The sequence below is a fragment of the Xylocopa sonorina genome, chromosome 2 (genome assembly GCF_050948175.1).
Source record: "Xylocopa sonorina isolate GNS202 chromosome 2, iyXylSono1_principal, whole genome shotgun sequence".
Lineage (NCBI taxonomy): Eukaryota > Metazoa > Arthropoda > Insecta > Hymenoptera > Apidae > Xylocopa > Xylocopa sonorina.
In genome coordinates, this window is record NC_135194.1 from 8,509,893 (window position 1) to 8,525,647 (window position 15,755).

General features: G+C 43.8%; 1 protein-coding gene across 1 annotated transcript; it reads right to left on the minus strand.

Annotated features, from left to right (window-relative positions):
- Nucleotides 1-2,804: 2,804 nt before the first annotated feature.
- LOC143433149 (uncharacterized) lies at nucleotides 2,805-14,584 on the minus strand. The gene is made up of 3 exons (XM_076910301.1): nucleotides 14,487-14,584; nucleotides 6,789-6,922; nucleotides 2,805-2,949 (listed from the first exon to the last, which is right to left on the minus strand). Exons 1-3 carry the CDS (start codon nucleotides 14,574-14,576, stop codon nucleotides 2,805-2,807), a joined length of 369 nt encoding a protein of 122 aa, XP_076766416.1. The 5' UTR covers nucleotides 14,577-14,584.
- Nucleotides 14,585-15,755: the final 1,171 nt, after the last annotated feature.

The following is a 15,755-nucleotide window of genomic DNA, read 5'->3' on the forward strand; positions in this document are numbered from 1 at the left end:
GGTCGCTACACTTCATATTGCATTAAAATTGATTCGCGATAGGTACAAAAAATATTGGCACATGGCCAACGGAACGCTTTTTAATCAAGTTCCGATATTTGTTGCAGGATACAAAATAATCGGAAATATAATCGAGCAGTGCGCTGATATCAAACTGCAATTAACAAAAGTCAAGCCAGGGATTCATTTTTATGCATCGTTGTAACGCTAACGATGGCAAAGTTAAAACTACGCGATAAAACACATTTTTCAAACCAGGGATTCGCTCAGATTATTACCTTCTGTTATTATCATTCAGATTACTACATTCGATTACAACAAATTGTATGAAATAATATTTTCCTGCTCTGTTATCAAGCATAAAACAAATTTATTCCAGCACCACATCGCACGAGACAGAATTTCGTATGCTACGAATATAAATCGCAGGGACGTAAATTTTTACGAAGCAGGTAGTCCCACGTACACCTACGTCGCGAATGATAACATTGAAGAGCACAAGACTGACTGGCACACAATTTGACACGAAACTGGGAACACCAAGTTCCCAACTTCCGCTATCATCAGGTTCGTAGCTCGCCTTATCATCGGCTTGTCCATTCTTCTGTCGCTCCAACCGCAGTTGCTCGTCATAGTCGAGGTCAAACCCCGACAAGTTTGCCCTCTATCGCGACGGAGACGCTGCGGCTCGTGAGATAGAGACGTCCGTCCACGGCCGCTTCGAAGTGGTGCTCGCTACGACCTCGCTGCTACCCGGTATTCGACGTACCGCGATAATCCGACCAAACTTTCAAACGTTCGATCAAGACGCTAACCAAGAACGAAGGAAGCGAGCGGAGGAGCAGGATGATGGCGGAATGGCGACGCGACGGAGAGGGTGAGGGTGCAGCTCTCGAAAGGAACGCGATCCCAATCTTCTGAAAGTTAGCCTCGCGGTCTTTTAAATTATGAAGTTTAAACGATGAGCCGTTAAGCCTAGGAATTAATACGTTAACTAATATATTGCGACGGAGAATTTCTAAACCATGAATATTGTATAAAGATATTAATAAAAGCAATAATAGTAGCATGAGATACTATGCAAGAATCTTGTGAAAAAATATGCAATGATATTCTGAAAAAGTTCTCTGTACGACGTTAGAAATTTAAAATTTCTGTTCTCTTGTTTTACAGATGGAAGAGGTAATCCAGGAAGATTATGCAAAAACTAGTACGTCAGATCATTTCTGGTTACAATGGTACGCGAAGATTGGTACTGCGGTATTTTTGTTCATAACAACGGTTCAGAAAAAATTTGGATCATTCAGGATTAAAGCTATTCACCTTGGTTTCGTGTTTGAGTTAACCGGTTCCTTTCTGCGAAACGTACCTCAAATGTATGTACACGTCTATGTAACCAACATATATCGAGGTACGTAGAGTTGCACGCTAAGCGGATCATTTTCTTACTCGTCTGCGATTTTCTTCAAATTCAAAAGTGTCTCGGTTTATGTAACATTAGAGAAGTCTGATTTTGGGATCGTTCGAAGAATACAATTTTAGAGATCAGCAAAAATATGTCTGGTACGCTTCTAATTTCGAATAAAGAATGACATGTCTGATAATGTGTAACACAAATTATAAGTAAGTAGTTTAAAGTATTAAAGGAAGCACTCTTTCATTTATTCAAGAAAAGAAGATTATTGTACGCGGCAAGGAAGGAAATTGAATGTGTTAGATCGATAAGTGGGTACCTTGGGCATTAAAAGGGAGATCACGAAGCCCTCCGATTTCCTTGAAAATTTCCATTCCTCTTGAATATAACATGTTAAAGCTGAAAGTGGGTATGATTTGTCTACTTAAAAATATGACAGCTCTCTTCGTACTGAAGACTCCAGTAACAATTCTACCGCGAGATACTAAAAATCGAAATGGCGTTACTAAGAAATACCTCAAAAAGTTTGCAAAATATCCCATTAAAATATTCACATAAATTCAACAGTAAATTACCAAGTGAAAAACAGTATAAAATCAGTTTCGTTGATTTTAGAAGTCGTCCAAAACCAAAACCAGCAGTTAAATATATAACTGCAAGATTACTTCGCGTAACAGATTCACACAAACTTTGCGAATCGAAGAATAAAAGTAAAATAAAATTTGTCAATTAAGTAAGAGGAAGCGAAACGTTGCAGGCGATAACAGAATGTCGATGGAGAATATGATATTAACAAACCGTCGCGAAGCTATAAGCGAGCAATTAACTGAAACAACCGTGGGGCGAAATACTAAAAATCGAAATGGCGTTACTAAGAAATACCTCAAAAAGTTCACAAAATATCTCATTAAAATATTCCCATAAATTCAACAATAAACTACCAAGTGAAAAACAGTATAAAATCATTTTCGTCGATTGTAGAAATCGTCCAAAACCAAAACCACCAGTCAAATATATAACTGCAAAATTACTTCGCATAACAGATTCACACAAACTTTGCGAATCGAAGAATAAAAGTAAAATAAAATTTGTCAATTAAGTAAGAGGAAGCGAAACGTTGCAGGCGATAACAGAATGTCGATGGAGAATATAATATTAACAAACCGTCGCGAAGCTATAAGCGAGCAATTAACTTAAACAACCGTGGGGCGTGTCCAATTTCTTACAGAGTCGCGTAAGAGGCTCTTCGGTCGGGGTGGTCCCCGGGGAACGGCGCGATCGATCGAATTTATTCAAAGAACAGCCGAGTCACGGTGAAAATAGCGAATGATCGGCCGGGCTCTGCTCGCTAGCAAATAATAGATCGCGTTTCGATGATCGAGGGGACCATTTATCTTCGATGAATCACGAACGGCAGCGGAAAGAATAATGACAAAACGCTTACCTTCCCGGAGCCCCTCGAGTTGCATAAGAGAACGCCGGCAGCGTGGATTCTGTACTCCTTGTCGAGTTGCTCGTGTTGTCCTTGAATTTTCCTGCCGGCAGAACGAACGGGAAACGTCCCCATTAAAATTGATTCCACGTTTATTAATACCGGAGGGGAAATACATTTCGTCGCGATTGTTTGCCAGCGAATTAAATAGGGGTTGTTTGTTTAATCGATCAGATGGCTGTTTTCGAGATTCAGAAATTAGCGTTTGTATTTGTAACTTGATTTTATAACGTTCGACTTGAGTTGCGTGGATAACAAAAATTGGCCACGCGACTCGTGGATCGTAATTCCAAAGGGAGACACAAATGTGTACATCGCACAACGAAGATGTTCTGAATAATGAATGGCGTATCAATTTTAAATTTCGTTAAAGAAACCCCGGGGCCAATCCAATATCTTCCGCGAGATACATAATGCAGGAGAAATTAAGTTCCGCGCATAGATTTCCCTGAATATCACGGGAGGGGAAAAAATGGCCCGAACTGTACAAATTTACATATGCCACGGCGGCGTGGAATTTCAATGGGGAAAGTTGCGAACCGGTCATTCCGACCGCTTTAGTGCCTGCGTAATTTCTGGGGGGATGGAACGAGTAAACATACGGGACGAAGGAAAGCCGCGGCGGTAAATTTTCCCGGGCGATTTCCACGGCCGTAGTGATTTACGAATCGGGAAAGTTTCACGGCCGGACGAACGTCTCCGCGGAAAGTTCAGCAATTACGCGCGGGCAAACAATCTTACAAATTCATGGCGCGAACGGGCCCGTCGGTTCTTCCCTGGAACGCTTCCTGGGGTGAAAGAGAACCATCGAAATTGAATACGTTCCCTCTATTTGTTTTCCGATGACTTTTAAAACGTTGCCCCTTTAGGAAGCTCATTTAACTTGTCGCTTGTGTCACGTACCTCGTCGAGTTGGCGTATTTTTCGGTGAAAATTAAATAATAACGTGTCTCGATACTGATTTTCTCTAATTTTGTTCAGTTTCTCTAAATGTCTCATTATCACACAGTCTGAGTGCAATGATTAAGGAAAAGTACCATTTTTTTAATACATGTATCAGTAATTTAATTTAGAAAAGCTACATTAATGTGTATCTTAATTGACCAGTGCTTTATTTGTATATTTAATCGATATTAATATGTGTTTTTCGTAATTGGAATAGTATGACTTATGAAATTTTGTGTTTTAGGAAACGTAAGAAGAAATGTTCACCTCTTCCTCCGGAGGCTTAAAAGTTAAATCACCTTCACGGAATTCCTTATCCCGCCGCACTCGATTCAACTTTGAAAAGGTAATATTACTTGATGGAATTTATTCAACTACTTCTATGAATTCGGATCTTCAAAAAAGGGGTTTGCGCGTTCGAATTCGAGGTATAAAATATTGGGACAGGATTTATGGAGAATTAAACTCGTTGCTACGTCTACGACAAAAGCGGTTTAAAAATATTGTCGCGACGAGGCGTGCAGCACTTTGATATAGTAAAATTTCGCAGAAATCGCTGGAAAATTCATCCATTAACGCGGAAGTCAATGCTCCGAGCGCGTTGTTGCGTTGATGGACATTAAATTACACGAAATTCATGAACGTAATTTTCACGTGAAATTCTAAAACGAAACAGGCTCCAAGGAGGATTTCGTATGAAGCCAAATTTCCTAGATTTAACGCGCGCGTACACGCGTTCCTGTGCGCCAAACATCGCCCGTCTATCTGAAATCGTTCGTTATAATTTATAACATCCATCGCTTTTGTTTCGTGTTTGCACGCGAACGTCCGCGGAAATTGTAATAAAATTATTCGGACGTTCGAGATGATTTACCGTTGCTGAAACTGTTTTCGAAAATCGAACTCGAAATGCGAAAATACATTATTGTATCATCGTTTAGTTAGCCATTTTATGAGCTGGAAAATATCGCGCAAGTTTTCTCAGAAAACGTTTCCTCGCGTCAACTTTCACACTTGGCGAGACGGTCGCGCAGCTGGAAATGTGACGCGCGCGTTGTCATTGCAAATACCCACGGGATAAAGTGAGAATCTAGATTGTTTAGGGATTTCAAGATAACCCCGTGCATGAACCGTGTGACGACAGTGATGTATGAGTCTCGAAGAGGGAGGATGGTTTGTTGCGTTCACTCAATCTTTGAGAACAATCGCATCCTCACTCCTTCTTAAATCGATTAGAGAAATAATAAACCCCTTCGATTCACAACATAAGCAGATTCATAAATACTTTGCAAATTTCATTCTCTTCAGGCAAAATTTTCAAACGATCACCCTCTTCAACCTCCTCTTTAACCATACCACTTCTAGAATTCTCATTTGTAAAATTTACAATTCTACTGTACCAACAGACAAGATTCTAAAAATTTTATCATCCTGCAGCACGTGCGTCAGAAAGGTCTTCGTCCTCGTCTCCAATTCTATTTCTGCGCAGCCAATGCTCACGAAGATCGCCGATTGTTCTCCAGCTTCTGGTACGTGGTATCCGTGAAAACGCGTGTTGAATCGAGGCCACGGATCTCAGCGAGGCTTCGTGATCGAACGTCTTAGAGGCAGCTCCGGGTGGCACGATTCGCAAATTCGTCGCCCGGTGTATAATCAGCGTGACGTGCCTCGGGGGTATCCGCAAACAGCGAGAGGCTGTGCAAACACCGGCCACCAGACGCGGTGGGAAAAAATGCGCAGCTTTACATATCGCTGACTCGAAGGGTTCGTCGGAGGCGTCGCTGCCGAGACGCTCGAACCGGAAGCGCCTCCGGGCGCCAACCGAAGCGTTCGCCACGCTACTAATTTTAAGGATTCGAGAAATCCGCGCGCACCTGTTAACGTGATCCCGGTTAGATGGATTTATCGTCGAGCACCATCGTAGCTGTATCTGCCGTTGGGATAATGATCGTGTCAGAGGGGTGAGAAGGGTGTTTTTTACTAGCACGATATAGTGGTTGTAGGGAGGTACCCTTTAAAGGGTGGTTTCTTGCAATGTTTGATGAAACAAATTGATAGAATCCGAATAGGAATTTAATCTTGCATTACGTACTACTGATCATGTTCAATTATTGATAGTGTACGAAACAATAGTTCTTCGAATGGTTATTCTTCGCGCGAACTTGAGAACCATCCAAAGCGAAACTCTGTAACAAAATTGAAGGAAACGAACGACAAGGAAGGAAAGAATGTCCAGCGTAGAAGTAGAGACGCACTAAATTAGCCAGCGAAATTAGTAATCGCGGACAGGGGAAGAAAAAATGGAGAATTCATTAATGGCGGCGGTAATTCACGCGCGACGGTGCGCTCTGGTAGTTCGCAGTCCCAGGCTACGACTTCGGGAGGACTCGCGCCGGAAGCTAAGCGAAACTGCATAATTCCACGGTAGTTTGATCAAATTGTTAGTCCGCCGGAGGACAGGCGCTAATAAATCTTGAACGAGTTAATCCACCCACCCCATTGGACGGGACGGGGTCGGACGGAAGGGAGCTGGGGGGCTGGTGTTACGAGGGTCCGGTGCCAACTTGCAAAATATATTATTCGAACGCTACCGTTGGGGGAAAATGGATGTTTTCTTGGCCGGATTTTTCGTTCCACAGTTTCGTGGCCGTTTCGATGGTCCCTGAAAGCGAATGTCACACAGTTCCAGAGAAGACACGATCAGGGAAAAACTCTCCTCGCGATTGTTTCAACCACGACGCGTCATTTGCTGGGTTAATCTTTTTATTACATACAGGTTTTATTAAATGTAGAAGAGGTGAACTGAAGATGTTAATACTTTGGCTCGTTTTCGACTATCGAAGGTACGTTCGAGCCATAAGTCCGTAGGAAGGAAAAATCGCGTATAGTATCTGAATTAGCGATTCGTCTGACCAAATATACGTCGATTCTACTTACGATATGGCGTGCAGCAGCTCCTGTCGTTGTTTCTCTTTAACTTTCACGCTTCCACCTTCTTCGAGGGCGACTTGCAATTCTCTCTGGAGAACCGCCAGTTTCCTGCGCTCGCCCTCTAAGAGCAAGGAGGTAACCTGCGACAAAAAATTGAAGCACTGATTAAAATTATAGGATATTTGAAAATTCCAAAAAATCGAAACACATTTTACGCGTGAGTAACGTGTTACGAAGATTTGTATCCGTGAATGGTAACGATCTCAGACAAGTGCAAGCAAATAGTTCGCTAGAAATATCCATCCCCTAATTTATCCAAGTAAGGAAACAATACGTATTTTCCGCGAGAACAATAAATTTCCTTTCCACTCGATTATCCGCAAACCGTATCAACGTATCAACGATCGAAAACGGCACGATCTACATACAGTTCTCTTTTTTACCGGTAACCAGTCACGAATCTCGATCGATCATTAACCATCTGATGATAAAAGGAATTTATGACTCGCAAAATCATTGATCTAAAAAATCGATAAAACAGTGTACGCAAAATCAGAGGCGCTTGGTTTGAAAATTTCGTCTACTCGTCATCCACCTGCAATATTAAATCCAACCATTCCACACTGATAGACTTGGAATACTAAAGATTGTTCACTGAATAGAAGAAGGACAAAAATTGTCAGAGGATCAGCGAGCATGGCTGACGCACAATTTGCTTTCCCGTTTAACAGGATAACGATCCATTGGTTCCTCCCTAGAACTCCTTCGGACGCAAATAACGCGTGCACCGCGACGTGTGCACCAGCCAGACGTAGGCGTATCTAAGTACGTGTACATACATACGTGAAGCCACGTACGCCGTTGAAATACGTGGAACCGACGTAGATATATTCGAGAAGATATAGAAACGTGCGGCGTAAGACGCAAACAAGCGCTCCAAGATCAACCAGTTTAACCATAATGCGAATGTGTTCCCTAATTGGTTCAGACTACTAAACTTCCTGCAATTATATGAATTATTATTCCGAGATTATGTAAATTCGACGCTAGATCGAGATTGGCCGAGTTTGCGTCTTCTTTTTGGATCTCCGGTAGTCTCTCTCCGGCAGGCGCCAGCGTTGACTTCCGGTACGGTCGTGGAGGGATACTCGAGTTTCGTAATTAGCGAATAGTTCTATATTTTTGAGCATCTCAGTGATTCAACTTCTGACGGCTCGTAATTTCTAAACAGATAAATCAAACGAATACGAGGAATCCTAAAATTTCTAATATGCAACTGGTACTTCTTTTAAAATGTGTAGAGGTTGTAGATCATTTTTAATTACGACAAACACGTTTCCAAGAAATTCGAAGTGGATAACTAAGCAGATGTAACGTAACATTTTCACGCGTTTCAAACGAGTACGCCTCTTGACAACTCCGTGTAACACATCCATTACAATCACAATTACAACACGCTGGGAGCAATTAAAATATCTGTGTCCATCGTAGTAGAACGGTTACATCATAATTTCCGATCACGCTAAACAAACAAAAAAAAAACAGGAGGGAAGGAAATTGCAAAAAGGTTTCGAAAGCGATAGCAAAGGAAAGAGAAGAAAAACGGAAGGTCGTGCATGAAACTTGGACAATGGCGGAAAACGAGGCGGGTGAAACCGCGTGCGGTCTCGCGTCTGCTACAAACCGACGAACGATGTATCGTCGCAGTTAGGTAACGCTCGCTTTGGTCCGTAATCCGCGTAACTTTATCGCGACATCAAATTTTCACGTCGAACGGATCGCTGGGCTGTTATCAGTCGCGGCAGCGGCTCGATAAAACGGAATATCGACTCGCGGAACCGACACTCAGGCATGGAAGAGGGAACGTCGACGGTCCTACGTGATAACCGATCGCTGATTCTATATTATTTCGAAACGAAATGGGTAGAAATTGAATTTTTTCTTGGCGCAAGCGTGATCGACAGAAATTGAATTTAATCACCTCGCTGACGGTATTTTATTTTATCGACGCGTAACCAGCTCTCGCGGAATTCCTGTGGCATATCATTTTTAAACGGCGGCTGAGGAAAGCACGCGGTAAAATTAAGTAACGAGGCGCAAAGAGCGGAGACAGGAAGATGACGGTAAACACGTGGCGCGCGAGAAAGTAAACGGAAGGCTACTAATTGCTATTACGAGGAAGAAAGTAAACGACGAGAAGGTGTTGAGGGAACATCAACGGCGCCGTGTACAGCGCGAACGTGCGAGCCTCGGTGCAGATCGTAACAATTACGCGTTGGTATTCAGTGGCTTCGTAATTAACTTAATAATCTTACGATTAATGGCGTGTTTCGAGATAGACGCGACGATTAATGAAATATTTTCCACCTCAGACATTTCGAACGGTAATCGAATCTACGGTTTCCAACGATATATAAGGCAACGGAAAAATAAGCAAGGAAAATCCATCTTGGTACGTCCATCATTACGATTACCTGACAGGTGAGCGACGTTACGCGGCGGCGTAGTTTATTAAAGACGCGACTCGCCGCGTTGGCCATAACAGTCCGTTTTTCCCTCGACTAACAAGGATGTCCGATTACGACAGACAGGATAATAGTCTCAGCGCTTCGTAATCGACTTCTAGTATCGTTGCTATCTATAATAAGAAGGGCCACAGCCGGCGATTGCAAGAACTCGCGTTTCAACAGGCATCCTGTCGAATCGCACGTTCACGCTTCTTACCCTTCCTCTCCTCGACGATTGACATCGGAAGCATCCACTTTCCCTCCCTCCTTCAAACTCCTCTCTGCTTTTTTTTCAAGCAACTCCACGCATTTCATTCACAGTATCGACTGTAAGGATCGAGAACATATTTTCAGCTGGTATTTACCAGGTTGACCGCAACCGCAAACTACTAAATCCACCAGCTGATATCGATACTGGATAGAAGCCGCAGGTATCGATTTTACAGGATGACTCGACGGCGCAGAGGTTACGAAATGAAACTTTCGTGGAAAAAGCGAGCCAAAAACCTGCAGAAAACGACAGACAGCGATGCAAGTGCGCCGCGAAGTCCCTATCGAAGTCCGCCGTGTCTCGACCGATGCAAAAATGACTCGACCTCGTCGATCCACCGGCTGGATTCCCGATGACGAGGAAAAAAGCGACACCGGAAAAATTGTACCGTTACTTGGTCGATTAACGTCTGTTCCTTTCCCAATGGTTCCCTTCCGTTGTCCCCAGCGACAACGATTCCAAGGCGAGTTAGTCGATACATTAACGGAATTATACCCAAAGAAGCGTGTAAACCTTCGAATCGATAAACAGCAATCACTGTGGACTTATAAAAAAAATCGAATGCATAGCAGAATAGATGAACGGGGTAAACGAAGCCATTTCCGCGTCACTTAGACGATCGTTTACAAGTGCATCCGCGGTTCTAAGTAACTTTTCGCGTTACTCACTGTCAGAGGAAGGAGCAACGGACGATCGAGGTGTATAATCATGAGAACGTACTAGTTGAGAGAACGTACGGTTTGCAAAAGTCTCGCTTTTCGATACCAGACAGTGTTTCTTTAAATAATGCATAACTTTTATTCAGAAGATGGAACAACGAAGCTTGATCGCCGTTAATTTTATTGAGGAGCGACAATTAGAAAGCAAGATTGCCTCGTCGTGGAATTCTCCGGGAACTGCGAGTAATCGATCGCTATCCGCGAAGAGCGATTGCAAAAAAAGCGTTTGCGAAAGGACGTTTAACCGAGTCGACGAAAGAAAAAGGGGAGACGAGAAAGCAGCGACTGGGAAAGAGGTTCCAGAGTGGATTTCGTAATTTTTCTCGGTAATACACGGCGTATCAGTGGCGCTATTATCCGGTTATGCCTCCGTGAGCCCGGAATCGTTTTCACTTTTCGAGTTAAACGCGATGCATTATCATAAACGCGGCGATCAAAATTATTAGTCAGCGTTTACAGTTCACTTGGGGGCTACGTTTCAGCGTCCTGCGGTTTCCGCGTCGTTGAATCGAAGCTTTTTCTTCGTTTCTGGATCGACGATTTCCGGCGAATGGGCGAAGAGGTTGGGGATTCTCGATACGTCCTATAAATTTCGTTTCCACCTGCTTTCGATGGAATCTGTGTCGCTATAATATTGTCTCTTGCGTTGACAAAAATTCTAGCTACCTTGCTGGTAAAATTCGTATTTGATTTAGGGGAATACTGATGTGAGAATCCCTTTTGATCGATATTTAAATACGAAGAGTCAGTATCCTTCGAAATAGCCAAACAAATACTAATTAATCTAAAACGTAATTATTTTTCGACTCGAAACAGGATAAATCCAATACCATATCTTTTCTCTTTTATATTGTCTGCTTATAAATTTAACTAACTAATTTGGCATAAATTAACCGCTTACTATTTTCATACTGACCATTACTGACCGAAAGTCGATTTAAATACCGACCATTCAACTTGTCGCCATTGTAATTCAGCTTTCGCTCTGATTTTCTCGACCGTTTCGCTCGCGGTGCAAGGCACACGCTCGGATATCGATGCGTATCTCGTTCGAGCCAGCGATCTTCCGATTTCCCCGCGATCCTACGATTCGAGCCGGCCACGCAAACTCGCGGCTCGACCCACGCATTAACACGGCGATCGACGATTTAATGAACTCGTGACTCGATACCGCGGCCGGTTTACATCGTGCCGATTAAAACGAGCGGGTCTATCCGATCGGACGCGACACGGGGCTCGCTCGCCGTGCATTAAGTCGCGTCGTTTATAATGAGCCGCGCCGCGATTAATTAGGCTCGCGCCATATTGCCGAGCAATTAATAAAGCCTCGCCGGTGATTACGATAGAAGCCAAGGGAGACGTTTCATACAGGGCCCCGATATCTCCACGGCCGATCAAATTACATTAGAACGGCCCCACTGGCCCCTGCCATCGCATAACATCTGTTTGTTCGATAATTCATGAAGCTCCTCGCGGAACATTCTGCTCCCGGTTAGCGATGGGATCGAACCTGCGTACGAGGGTCGTCGATGCGACGCGAAACAGCGTTCGAAGCTCGCGTTAGGATGTTTGGTTGAACGAAACGAAGTGTATCTCGATGTAGAATTCAGTTATTGCGGTGTATATGTACGGATCGATTGGAGTTAATTGCTGGATAATTAGGAAGTCGCAGTTTTTTTTGCAGAGGAGATGCATTGAAATTTTTGAAGATTGTTCGAGAAGAATTGTCTGCTCTGTAGATTTCTTCTATTTGAGCAGTGATTTTGCTTTCATAAGTGAATGTTTAATTAGAAATTGTAGATTTACTTCTCAAGTGTCCAATAATGCCACGCGAGGCTAATATGGAGTTATTCAAACTCATTTATAATTGGAATGTTTTGTAAATTCGCGCAATTTGACGTTACTTCCAATTACTTTGAATAATATTTGTATTCAATGAAATGAAACTTTGGTATTGAAATTTACTTGATTCCGCGCGGCACACGGCGAACTTGATGCCATCCCTACTATCGAGCTTCTAGAGGTTACTTCCTTCCTTTTCGAGGCTCGTTGCGCGTGTTGCCATTTTCTTTTCGCTTCTTTTATCTTCTAGATATTCGCCTCTCTTAACGATCATTAGATTTGGAACCATTACGTGGCTTTCGTGTTCATACTTTTTTCTTCCGTTCCTTTGAAGGGTTCTAATTGAATCAGTGATATAAAGAAGCAACTGAATCCAAAGATACGTCTTTTCAAAACAAGAACTGCCCAGCTTCTTCAGTTTTACTTAAAAGATTGAAGTCCTTCCTATATAGTTAAAAACTGTCTTTCCTTTGCGAGGACGAGGCTTTGCTAATTAACTTCTGCTTCGATTATATTGGTGGTCAACCCCGGAAACGATTAGAAATTTAATTTCTGCAGCCCATAAGGAAGAACCACAGAGCAAGAACCGTAAAACTTAACTCAATCTCGTGAACAAATTTATGGAACGTTTCTTCCTTTCCAGATCAATAAAAAAAAGTGATCGCTTAACGATATTTAAGCGTAGAAAAGTGTACAAGCGGCTACAACACTTGATTATCGACTACTCGACAACCATAACCGTCGAATCGAAGTAAAACAACCGTGAAAATCGCAACGAGCCAATCCGTTCGTCCTTACAAGAGCAGAGAAAGATTAACAGTGCATAAAAGTGAAAAGTGGCGCGAAGATCGATACAGACGCATGCGTTTGCTTTTCGTTCCTCCTCGATCACGATTTTTACCTGCTCATACATTTTATTCATCGACAACAAAACATAGACAGTTATCCACGCGACAATCGCTGCAACGAACTTCAAGAATCATCGCCAATCACAATGTACAATATCTATCATAGAATTTCACGAGAAAGAACATCGTTCGTTCGTTAACGAAGAAAGCGCGGCTACGATCCTCAGCTACTCTCCACGGTATTTATGATCGCGAACGAGACGATTTACGCTGATTGTCGCGGAGGTTCGCGACCGAGGATCGCGCGAAAAATCGAGAAACGATTTCGATATGCGTCGAAGCGTGTAACGGCGCGAAACGAGACCGCGGCGGGGAGATTGGCAGCGAGACTAAATGAAAATGGATCGCAGGTGGCTGTGGAGCACCACGGGACCGACGAATTACGCTCGAACGGTCGCGCGTGACTGGTCGAACTTTCCCAATCTTCACTAGCGTCTCGTCGATCGCTGGAGAAAGGCGATCGATGCGCCTCGACGAAAATCGATCGCGGGACACACCGGAAGTGAAAATTCCGCTCGAAACGGTTTTTTTTATTCGATCCATCCGCTGTCCTCTCACCTTTCGCCGTTCACTCGCACGATCGCGACGACGGGGACGGGTTTGACGTCGTTCGACCAGCGAATTGGAAGAATCGCTCGAGTTTTTGGCGAGAGCAGTGAAAGGTAAAAGGAACGATATCATGGGACGAAAAAAAATCGCTCGTTTGTCCGAGATATGTGTGTCGAAGAAAGTCGCGATGAGAGAACATTGCGGAGACAGTGTGGAAGCGACGGAAATTCGTGTCGGTAGTTTTTCTTCGACACTGTTCCTTCTGGTTCGGTGTAAATCGTCGCAGAGCACTCACGAATCCTAAGAGAATCTAAGAAACTGAAATTAACCTCTTTTTGCTCGTCGATCGATTTCGATATCGCGCGCGACTTCTTTTCAGCTTGTTCGAGAAGAAAGTAGGGTGAACGTGAGAGATCTGGAGCTGTGCGAGCTGTAGCTAGGAAAATCGTAGGACCGTAACGAGCGATCTAGGCCCGCGGAACGATCGTCGACGGAGAATCGATCGAGGAAGAGAGAGTGCAACGGACTTTCCTCCGATCGTGGCGGCCGTTTGTGTTCTAACAGAGAGCCGACACCGGTTTTCTGGATCGTGCCTCTCGCTGGGCCGCGCTCTTTGCAAAACCGACTATTCAATTCGCAGCCAAGCCACCTTGCTCGGCGGTGAATGGGCTATCGATTCCCGATCGAATTTGTTTCTGACCTCAGCAAGGATACCGGAGATCGATTCGAGTTCGATGCCCTTAAGTTCCGTTCGAATCAGTCTGGTTGGCTCGAGTCGAAGCCGCCACAGAAATCCGTAAATCGATAACGTTTTATTAACATCGAGCCGCTGCGAGCGCTTGCCTTTAAAACGTCCGTCGAGCATTTTTTCTCGCGCGCAAATAAAGTTCCGTTTAGCGAACAGTTACCTCGAGCTGCACGCCGAAAAGATCTCGCGATCTACCGGGTCTTGAGGTTTCTAACTCCTGCATCTCGGCTTCTCTCTCGGATAGTCCCATTTCTTCGAAGTATCTGAAACATAAAAACAGCGAGAACGATTAGAATGGCACGACTGATTGTTACCTTCCTGAGATTTGCTATCGATTTCTCTCGATTTTCTAACGAGGATTGTCTGAGTTTCAGGTCTACGTGCTGGTAACTGGTAACTGTATTCATCGACGAGGAACAACGTCACTGACGCCGTCGTTTTCAACGAGTAATTAGAAAAACGAGGTAAGGCGATGACGCGAAAGAAACTGGCAAGGTATATTGCTTATTCCGCTTAGACGTAGGTATTGCGAAATGCACTCGGTGGTGGCTAAACGCGTACCAACTGGAAGCTTGTGCAGAGTGGAAGGTCGTACGTTTGATTAAATCTACACAGCGTTCGACGCTGGTGTAACAGAACGATAAATCTCCACTTTGGCGACCTATTGCCATTCTGCACACTATTTAGGCGGAGGTTTGAGTGCTGTTTGTTGCAGGTTGTAGCGGATATTAATTGAAATAAGAGAGGAGCTGGTTAAACTGTAAAACATCTACAGCAAAAGTTGCATCCTAGTTTTTTCATTTTTTGGTTACAATTTACAAATTGCTTGTACGAAACATTTATTATCGTTGATGATTAATGTACGTATATTTATAATTAGCAAAAATCCAGTGAGGCTCGAATCGAAGAGCAAAAGGTTAAGAAGCGATTAAACGGAAGGAAACGCGAGTTCTGGCGAGCATTGTTCACCAACGGTGGCCGTGAATCATACGAGGCAACGAGAGAACAATCCTGGCTGCTTCCAGGTGCAATTAAACGTCTCTAAACGTAGCGTGTCAAGCGCGACGCCGCAACAAATCAAGCCTCCCTTTCCCTTCTACCTCCTCCTCCAGTTCTCCGTCGTTTTTTTTCTCTTCCCTACGTCACGAGGAGCGCATTTAATGCAATTAGACGACGATCGCCGCGCGGACGCGCGTCGAAACCCACGCGAAGACGCGTAACAACACAATGCGTCCCGCTGGAACAATGGACGCACTTGGCGCTCCTCGTACGTGCATCGACCTTAACGATATCTAACCGCCAGCGGTCGGATCATTTGGTAATCACTCTTAATTAATCTCCCGGTGACGCTCGACATCAACGTTCGATCGTTTCTCCGAATTGTCGTTTTTAATTCCGCTGAAATCGATCGAACGGACGCTGCTCCAAG